Source organism: Lipotes vexillifer, unplaced genomic scaffold (assembly GCF_000442215.2).
Source record: "Lipotes vexillifer unplaced genomic scaffold, Lipotes_vexillifer_v1.1 scaffold977, whole genome shotgun sequence".
Taxonomy (NCBI): Eukaryota; Metazoa; Chordata; class Mammalia; order Artiodactyla; family Lipotidae; genus Lipotes; species Lipotes vexillifer.
Window position 1 is genome coordinate 3,409,428 of NW_006783088.1, and position 10,220 is coordinate 3,419,647.

General features: G+C 55.4%; 1 protein-coding gene across 1 annotated transcript in view; it reads right to left on the bottom strand.

The window, feature by feature from the left end:
• The window catches only part of DGKZ (diacylglycerol kinase zeta), a 42,823-nt gene extending 37,461 nt beyond the window's left edge, over positions 1 to 5,362 (bottom strand). Inside the window, exon 1 of the mRNA XM_007455784.1 lies at positions 4,764 to 5,362. Within this exon, the coding sequence (XP_007455846.1) occupies positions 4,764 to 4,981 (218 nt within the window). The 5' untranslated portion in view covers positions 4,982 to 5,362. The remainder of the gene's footprint in view (positions 1 to 4,763) is intronic.
• Positions 5,363 to 10,220: the final 4,858 nt, after the last annotated feature.

Consider the following 10,220-nt stretch of genomic DNA (forward strand, 5'->3'; position numbering starts at 1 on the left):
AAAAAAAAAAAAAAAAAAAGACAGGTCTTCCTTAGCCTGTGCTAACCCTTGTCCTTGGGACCTGGATCCTTGGGGGCTTCTCTGTATGCCCTGCTCTGAAATGGCACCAACTGAAGCAAAGATGAGACTCCAGCCCAGGCTTCCTGCTGTCTTTTTAGCAGCACAGCAGAGAAGAACCTGTTCCAGTGCCTCTGCTGGAACTGGTCCTCCCAGCTCCCCTCCAAAAGGCCCAAGGGACTTATGTCCCCTGGTGCGGGAGGTGCGGGGCATGAGAGGCTGAGGGGGCCTGTCTCAAGCGCCCTGGGCTAAAATAGGCTCAGATAAGACCCTCTTTCTGGAATCCCAACCCTACAACGCCGCCTTCACATAAGCCTGGCCCCACCTCTAGGCACAGCCTTCCTGGCCTTTGACTCACGAGTCAGCAAGAATCTTGGGTCCCTGAGGGGAGGAAGGAGTTCCGGGCCGGGCCTGGGCCCGCGCCCTTCCCAAAGGAAGGAGAACGATAGACCCCCGGCTTCCTGCTTCCTCTGGCAGCAGGCCCCCTCCTCCAGCTCCAGCTCCTCTCTCTGCCCCCGGTTTTTGCATTTTAAATTCAGGACAGAATGTGATCTCTTGCAGCTCTTTGCTTTATCCCGTTGCTATTTAAATTACAAATCGGCCCCATCTCCCTGTCACTCTTTGGTTATTTTTAGCTTCTGGTAAATAGCAGCAGGGAGAGTTGGATCAGGTGCCCCTCCCTCGAGGAGCTTGGTACCCACAGTCCCATGCCCACAGCAGGGGGCACCCTCCCCTGCCAGCTGGCACCCCCAGTCGCTTCCCCCCAGCCCCTCCATGGGGCTGGAGGGGGCAGGGGGAGGATTGCAGCCTGGGACGTGCACAGAGGCTCAGCCCTTGCTCTTACCCTTTGTTAAACTCTGCCACTCCCAGGTCTCATCAGCCATCCGTCACTCAGGGTGAACCTCGTTCAGGGGCCTTCCTGAACCTCTCCCCGGCCCCAACCCACAAGAAGGTCCAGCTATAGAGGGCAGAAGATCTAACTTGTGTCTCACCCACGCTACAAGTCAGGAACTTTACATCTCTTATCTTCTTTCATCTTGCCAGCCACCCTCTTATACAGGTATTATTGTTCCCATTTTCCATAGAGGAAATGGGGTCAGAGGTGAAAGTGATTTACCCAGCTAGCAAGGGGCAGAGCTGGAATTTGAACCCAGGTTTCTCTGACCCTGCACGCTGCATGCATGTGCATTGCACTGCCTCTCTCAGTGCAATGCATGTGCCACTTTGCCCAATGCCCGTGTTAATTCCTAATGCCCACCATCAGCTGTCTTGCCCATGTGTTTGTCCCGTCCCATCTGCTGGATCGGGGGTTGGCAAAGTATGGTCAAGGGCGACATCTGGCCTGCTGCCTGATTTTGTATGGCTGTGAGCTAAGAATGGTCTTTACAATTTTAAATGGTTGGAAAAGAGCAAAAGAATATTTGTGACAGTAGAAACGATATGAAATTTAAAGTTCAGTGTCTATAAATAAAGTTTTACTGGAGTCCAGTCACGCTCATTGGTTTCCACATTGTCTGTGACTGCTTTTGCACACTCTGACGGCAGAGCAAAGTGACAGAGACCGTGTGACCTGCAAAACTGGAAATATTTACTGTCTGGCCCTGGACGGAATCATACTTTTGTTGAGAGAAGAATGTTATCTCATGCTTCCATCTCATACAGTGTCTGGCCCAGGGTTAGAGCTGCAGACAGAGGTGCTGACCCTCCTTCAAGGTCTTTCTAGGGCCACAAAAGCACCCAGGACAGGGAAGCCCCCTACCAGCCACACCCCAGTGATCCAGCTCACACTTTACCCTTGATTTCTCTTCTCCAGCTTCTCCGCTGGTGAAGTCAGTGGTTTCTGAACCTACTTGACTGTCAAAATTACCTGGGGAGGTTTTTAAAAGTTGGCATGCCCAGGCCCAATCCCAGACTCTCTGTAACAGGATCTCCAGGAAGGCTTTAGAAATGATTTTAAAAGAGATGCTCAGCTGATCTGATTTGGGAACCACTGGGCTTATCTCCAGAGGTTCAAGTTCTGCATCTTCTGACGGCTCCTTTCAGACCAAATCCAGTGTCCCTTGTACCCCTGGCTTCTCCCAGGCTGGAGGCCACCCTCCAATGGTCTCTTGAGCCCAACCCTGAGCATTTAGGACTTCCTTGAGTGTCTGGGAGTTTTCCTCAGGCCCAGATGTAGACACAAGATGTCCTCCCACTTCCCTCTCCCTGAGAGTTTCCACTGGCAGAGACCTGCCATCTCTCCATCCCCCTAAAACAGCTGCCAGGGCTGCTTCCAGCCCACACCAGAGCTGTGGGGTAAAGGGAACCTATTTCCCAGAAACCTCCACGTCCCTAAAAGCTCCTACTGTGCTGCTGAAAATCCCCATTCTCACATGTCAGAGGCAGCCAGGCCCCAATCCCGCTTCTGCTGCCACCCCTCGCCCTTGGATTTTTTTGCCCCCGCATTTCTGTCTAAAAGCCTTTTCTCTCTGTGAATGGCTTTCAACTGCTTTTCTTAGCAACTCCTCACAGCGGGGTGGGAGGTCTAGTTGCAAGCCAGAGCTGCGTGGAACTGTGGCAGGCAGAGGATGTGGGAAGGGCCACCGTGGGCCTGGCTCTTGCCAGCCCCCAGCGGCCTGTATGAGGAAGAGCAGCATTGGTCACAAGGCTGTTTAGGATGGCAGCCACAGGGGAGGGCTGAGTCATTCCACTGGGTCCCCTGGGCAGCCCAGGGCTCAGTCTCTTTCCCAGGGCTTCCTCTCCCCTCTACCCAGGGTGCTCTTCTTGACCTGACGCTCTGTCCTGCTGTGGTCCTAAGATGGGGCTTCTGGCCTAACCGCAAGGTATGAGGAGGTGCCTCACTTGATCTGTCCAGGGGTGACAGCTGGCACCCGCCCTGGTGCTCCTTCTGCAGCCCTCACACGGGTGACCCGAGGTCTCCTGATCTTTTCACAGTCAGAGAGGAGCCACAGCTTGGTGCCCCTGCATCCTTAGTGACTAGAGGCCTCAAGTTTGGGCTGTGGAGGGGCCTCCATTCAGGAACCACCCTGGGGGAACCCCAGCCCTTGTGGGTATCTCTGAGTGTGCGTGTGTGTGAGTGTACACGTGTGTGTGAGTGTGCGCACACAGCATCTTCTATCTCAGCCTTTTGATTATTCTCTGCCCCAATCCCTCTAAGCCCCACTCTGGCACTCTGGCTTCCTTTTCAGCCCCAGATGCTCTTTGCTCCTGACCTTGGGTCACCCTCTTATGTCATAGGTGAAGAACTGAGGCCCAGAGAGAAAGAGAGATTGTCTAGCTCAAGGACACACAAGTCACTGGCAGAGTGAGAATACAAGCCAGGCCTCCTGACTCCCAGACTAATATTTCTTTTATTCTATGCCCCATCACCCATCAGTCTCTTTGTACTCTCTCCTTCCCCCAGGGACTTTCAAGGGCCCTTCTCTCTGCAGCTAGGGAACAGACGACGCCCTTCTCTCAGCATGGTGCTCTAGAAGAACTCAGTAATGTAGCTCAGTGTACTCCCGATTCCTCATAGGCCCCAGACAGTGAAGGTAGGGCCCGTGGGAACGTAACCTCCTGCCCGTTTATTCCGAGCATCTCACTTCATGATGGTGGAAAAGTCCCCTCCTGTTCTCTCTCATCTTCCCCCAAGTGATGGAGGCCCGATGGTCTCATAGCCATTAAAAATACTGGGGTCCTTCAAGCTCCCAGGACTGGGTCAGTTTTATGAAACACCCTCCCAGAAGCCCCACGTAGCAGGGCAGCCTCAGACACATCCCAAGTCCTCGGGGTTGTTATCAGGAAATTTGTCCTCTCTAAACAGGCCGATGGTTTCAAGGACTGCAGACACCTCGTTGTCCCTGCTGGACCCTCCAAAGGTCCCTCTGGGCCAGAGGCTTTAGAGGGGCAGCAAGTCCTGGTTGAGGCTGTGGTCTGGGAGAGGAAGAGGATGGCAAGGGCCACCCCTGTCCTGCCTCCACCCCCCTCCTCAGATCCCTCTTCTGTGTAACGTACGCACCCTTACTGAGGGGCAGTCCTCCCCCACCCCACCCCAAATCATAAAAGCGGTCTCTGGGGCCTGCTCCAGCTGATTCCTCTGGGCATAGGTGGTGGGACCTGGGAGGCTGGGAATCTTTCACAGGCAGAAGACGTTTAAGAAGATTCGGGTGGGAGTGCAAGTTTCAGTCTGCCACTGGGATGCCGGTGAAGGTCTGCTTGGGCAGAGGGGTCCAGGAGGGGATTCCTTCCCCTTCTCTAGGCAGCAGGGTCTCAGCCATGGTGGCAGCGAGCATCATTTCGGTCACTTCCACAGGCCAGTGCCTAGCACAGGGTCAGCCTACCGGAAAGCTCAAGTAAGGCCTATTGAATGAGTAGGGGGTCCCTCTTTCCCCTAGAAGAAGAGCCAGGAGCATCTCCTGGCTCTCCCCAGCAGATAGAGGTTCGTAGGATCACGTCTTGGTATTTTTCCCCTCAGCGCCCAGTACTGTGCCTGGCACACAGCGGGCATCAGTAATTTCACGTTGAATGAATAGGGCATTCACTGTTCATTAGAGAAAGGGTCCCAGAAGCTCCCCCTTGGACACAGAAGGCGGAGACCCCTTGGTAGTCGTTTCTGAATCCCCAGGGCCTAGAGCAGTGTCAGGCAAGCCGCAGGCGCTCAATGACTGTTGACTGAAAAGGGGAGTGGTCCCAAGCGCTGGGCTCCCCTCTGCCCGCGTTCTTACCTGTAAGACACCTGCTTTCGCAGGTGCATCTGGCGGAACCGCTCCTCCACTGGGGGTCCAGCGGCCATGCCCCGGGGCGCCTCGAGCCACTGCTGCTGCGAGACCTCGGCCTCCGCCCCCCGCCGGCAGCGTCGCCGCACCACTTCCTCCTCGGCTGCGCGGCCGCCGCCGCCAGCCCCGTCCCCGCGGGGCCCTCCGCCGCCCGGCCCCTCGGCCATCCTGCGGCCGCCCTCTTCCCGCGGCTCCTGCGGCCTTTCGGGGTTCCCTGCTCAAGTACAGTCTCCCTTCCTCCTGGGCCCGGGAACGCGAGGCGGAGAGGGAGGGAAGCGCCGGGTCCCGCACGCCCCTCCCGACGCCGGGGCTCAGACGACGGGAGCGGCAGCTGCTGGGCGCTGCGCCTTGGAAAGGCCGGCGGGGATCTTCCCAGGCCCCTCGGGAGGGGGTCTTGGTGGGTGTCGGGGTGCTGCGTGGTGAGCGCTGGGGCGGCCCCCGGACGGCTGGAGCCGGAGCCTGAGCGGAGCCCGAGCCCGGGCGGTGAGCGCGCGCCTGCAGCCACCGCCGCTGCCGCGCACCGGAGTGTCACCTTAGAGACACCCGCCAGCCCGCGGGGGGTCCGGTGCGGAGGGCGCCGCCCGGCCCAGCCAGCCCGGCTCGGGCACTGGAGGAGCGAGCCCGGACCAGCCGGCGGCGGGCACGAACCCAGCCCTGGACGCCCGCCAAAGCCCACCCCTGCGCCCCCTCCCCTGTACCCTGCAGCTCGGCAGCGGCCAATCACCGCCCCGCCCGTCACTCAGCGGCTGTGATATACCCACCTTGTCCCGCGCTTTCCGGCTTCGGCATTCGCCGCTGCGGCGGGCAGGTGGGGTGGCGGGGGCGGTGACACGAGCTGGCTTTAACCCCGTCGGCGCCACGGGACTTTACAGACCCAGTTCGATTTGGGGAAGGGGCACAGGAAGGAGAACATACTCTCGGACGCCTGGAATGTGGGGATGGACCCGATTGCCGGTAACACTGCCTCTAAGCCTAGAGCTCTTCTCAACCCATCCGGGAGAGGGACCCAGCTCGGGGTGGGTGTGGGATGGACAGCTTCCCTACCCTGGAGCCTGGCAGCCTCCTCAAGGCCCGGCTGCCTCTTGTGACCTGCCCCCTTGAGGCTCCTGGGCCAGGGTCGCCCAGAAGTTTGAATCAGCCTCCTGGGTCGGGAGAGGGGGGGACCCAACTCCGGAAGGAAAGACTAGAGGTCTCCTTGGGGTCCATCTTCTTCCCCCTGGAAATCCCATGGTTCCTCCTTGCATCATCTCCTCTTGTCATTGGGGTGTTCTTCACCTGAGCCTTACATCTGGATGATGGTGGGACCCTGGTTAGCTTCTCGGGTCTAATGCCTCCTATCTACTACCCCAGACTCATCTTTCTGAAGTCAACCATTGACCGCAACATTTACTCTCCCTGTGTAGTATTTAGTGGTTCCCCCTTGCCTATACTTCAGCCTGGCATTCGAGGCCTGCCTTGATCTTCCCACATCCTATCCTCCAATTCCATCCATTTCCTTCCACTCATCTGTGTTCCTTATTCTGGGAATTGGCATCAGGGCTGTACAGCATTGTTCATCTGAAATCTCCTTCTGTTGCTGTACTTCAAATTCTGAGGATCCACTAAAATGCCTCCTTTTCCAGGAAGTCTCCCTGGATGGCTCCAGCTGAAAGGCACTCTTCTTCCTCCCAGATCCCATTGCCCTCTGCACCCAGTGTCTAGTCTAGTCTGTCTTATCTTTTCCCACTGACTGTGAGCCCAGGAAGGTGGGAGGGACCAGAGTCTCAGAGGTAGAGAATGGATTACAGACGGGGGAGAGCCGTACTGCTCAAGGCTCCTCCAACTCTCGCCAGCCCTACAGTGGCTGTCCCTCTCTGTGCTTTTGCTCACGTTGTTCCCATTGCCTGGAGTATGGCCCCTTCTCTGAAATCCTGTCTATCCATCAAGGCCATTCTCAGGTGCCACATCTCCCATGAACCCTTCCTGGCACTCCACTACAGATGCTGTCTCCCTCCTTCAGCCCCATAACTATTTCCTGGGCCCCTCTCTGGGCATTCCCCTTCACCCTCTAACAATAATTAACATCTCATTTGATTCTCACCACAAGCCTGGGTGGTAGGTATTATCACTTCCTCCATGTTACAGATGAGGACCCTGAGATGTCATTCAAGTGCTTTATTTGCTCAAGATAGCTCAGGTGAGGTGAGTGAGTGGTGGGCCAGGATTTAAATCTAAGTCTTTTGGCCCCAGAACTCATGCCCTTTTCCACTCCCCCGTGCTGCCTGCCACACAGTAACAGCCTCACATTTGCCCGTTTCCCTCATCTGTAAACTCCCAAAAGGCAGATGCCTCAGCTCTGCCTCCCCGCTCTCTCCTGGTCCAGCAATCCCATCTTGGATGAACGGATAAATGGAATTGCATTAAACAGCTTGGCCACAGGGGAGCTTCCTCCCTAAAGCCAAGTTCTAAAGAAGCCCTGTTGCTGAAGAGGGTGGGCTGGGGCACTTGGGAGTTCCTGCTTCCCCACATCTTCGCCCCTGAGATTGCCTTTAGGATTGCTAATTTTCCAAACATCCAGGCCTCCTATACCAAGAATTATGGTAGTTCTAGCTGGATTTGACATTCCCTCACAGCTGCTTAGCTGCTGGGTTGCCGGTTGGTTTCTTGTTCAGCTCTTTCCTTCGAAGCTCTCCCCGCTCAGTCCTTTTCAAAGTGAAGCTTCTCCACTCTGTCCTCACACCTTCCCCACTTAGGACCAGCTGCTGACTGCATTATTTTTTAGCTGTGGCTCTGCCCTCTTCCCAAGAATCCAAGGGAAAAATGAAAGCCCCCCCTCGCTCCCACCCTGACCCGCTTGACCACCTTCTGCAGCCTCTCCCAGCTGCAACTCTCTCCATGGAACGACTGCAGCCATCGTCTCTGTGCTCAGAAAATAATAGCTAATGGCTTTTGAGTGTTTACTGCATAACTGACCTTGTGCTAAGGCCTTCATGTGCAAGCTTTCATTTACCCATCACAGCAACTTTAGGAGGGTGGGTACTATTCTTCAGTTGAGGATGCTGAGGCTTCAAGAGGTTCGGTAATTTGCCAAGGTCGCATACAAAAGTGCAGCATGGACATCAGACCCATGCTCTTAACTGTCACTCCGATGACAGAGAGACTCGGGCTCCTTTGGAGGTGAATTCCCAGCCTGTCTCCTCCATCCCAATGCCCCAAGGGGCACCTGTTACCCACATCAGATAGATGCCCCATTTGGCCAGATGGCTTCTGGGGTGGTCCACCCTCTGGAATTGGAGCCTGGCCCTGGCCCATCCCAGCTTCAGGCATCGCCCACAGCTGCTCTCCCTGCTGCTAGAGCTTTGGTTTCCAGGTGTAACAAAGGGTTTGTTGTGGCAACCTGAGCAGGATGACTGGCCCTGTGAAAGCAATCACACGTGTTTGCAGCAAGGCCAGCTGCCAGGGCTGACGGTAGAGTGCGGAGCAGCAGCTCCATCACTGGGGCCATACTAGGGATGTGCCCCCTTAGCGCCAGTGACACAGTGCTGAGAAGGCGGGATGTCAACAGGTGGCTTGTGCTAGGGGATTAACCCTGCCTCCTAACATAGGTGGGGAAGACTGCCTGGGATGGACAGGCATAGGGTGGTGACCGCAGATGACCATGCTTTGACCAACTTGCCAAACCCTGGGCTCCAGGATGCCCCACTGTGCTTGGATCTTGTGCAAGGATAAGAAGCTCGGCTGTGGGGAAGGAGGGAGGAAGGTGTGCTGGGATGAGAGCTGGAGAGCTGGAGGGGCAACATAAGCTCTGAAGCCAAACAGACCTGTCTTCAAGTATCCACTTTGCCACTTACTAGATGTATGACCTTGGTCAAGTCATTTCACCTCTCTGAACCCCACGTTCTTCATCTATAAAAATACTCACCCTTTAGGATTATTTTGATTCCTAATTGGGACATGTAAAGTTCTCAGTCCAATGCTTGGCAGATGGTCACAAACTGATAATGGGAGGATGCTAGATTTCAAGCCCTTTGCTATCAGGATCTGGGACTTGTTTGTGCTCCAAGGTCAGCATGGTGCCATGTACATAAGGGATACTCCGTAAATATTTGGTTTTTTAAAATTTTTAATTTTTGGCTGTGTTGGATTTTCGTTGCTGCGTGCCGGCTTTCTCTAGTTGTGGCGAGTAGGGGCTACTCTCCGTTGTGGTGCATGGGCTTATCATTGCAGTGGCTTTTCTTGTTGCACGAGCTCTAGGCGTGCGGGCTTCAGTAGTTGCGGCACATGGGGTTAGTATTTGTGGCACCCGGGCTTCAGTAGTTGTGGCTCATAGGCTCTAGAGAGCAGGCTCAGTAGTTGTGGCACACGGGCTTAGCTGCTCCGCGGCACGTGGGATCTTCCGGGACCAGGGGTCGAACCCGTGTCCCCTGTATTGACAGGCAGATTTTTAACCACTGCACCACCAGGGAAGTCCCAGTAAATATCTGTTGAAGGATGAGGCTTTGTCTCCTACTCCTCTGAGTGACTATTTCAAACTCTCCCCCTTCTCTCCAGTGCAACTCCCATGCCCACCGTCCCCATTGCCCCATCCCCAAACTTCACAGCCTTATGGGGGCTCCCTCAGTTTCCTGTCTCTCCATGCTCTGCACTCACAGCGTGCCCTCCATTTCTGTCTAGGCTTCTCCAGTCCTAAGTGGATCTCTTGGGACTTCCCTGCTGGTCCAGTGGTAAAGAATCTGCCTTGCAATGCAGGGGATGCGGGTTTGATCCCTGGTCAGGGAACTAAGGTCCCACATGCTGCGGGACAACTAAGCCTGCACGCCACAACTACTGAGCTCCCGCGCCTCAACTGGAGCCCGCGTGCTGCAAACTACAGAGCCCACGCGCTCTGGAGCCTGAGCGCCACACCTACAGAGCCCACGCACCCTGGAGCCCGCGCACACCACAGCTAGAGAAGAGAAAATCCGCATGCGGCAACTAGAGAGAAGACTGCGTGCTGCAACGAAAGATCCCGCATGGCTCAACGAAGATCCCATGTGCCGCAACTAAGACCGGACTCAGCCATAAATACATAAATAAAATAAATTTAAAAATAAATCAATCTTTAAAAAAAGAATAAAGTATTTCTTTAAAAAAAAAAGTGGATCCTTCCACCTGCTTCCTGGATCCCCTCCCCTCCCCCACCCACCCCCATCATCCATCATCTTCCCTCTCTATTGGGTCTTTGTCTTCTAGAAATAAACATGGTCAACTCTCCCCCATCTAAAAGAGCAGCCCCGAACTGCTCTTGATCTCACCTACATCCCCCCTCTAGTTGCCACCCTCTGTGACAAGTGTTCACTACATTCCCCGTCTACCCCAGTCTTCACATCTGACCCACCTGTCCTCACTTCCACCCGGGTCTCACTTCTGCCCCAGTTCTTCCCTACA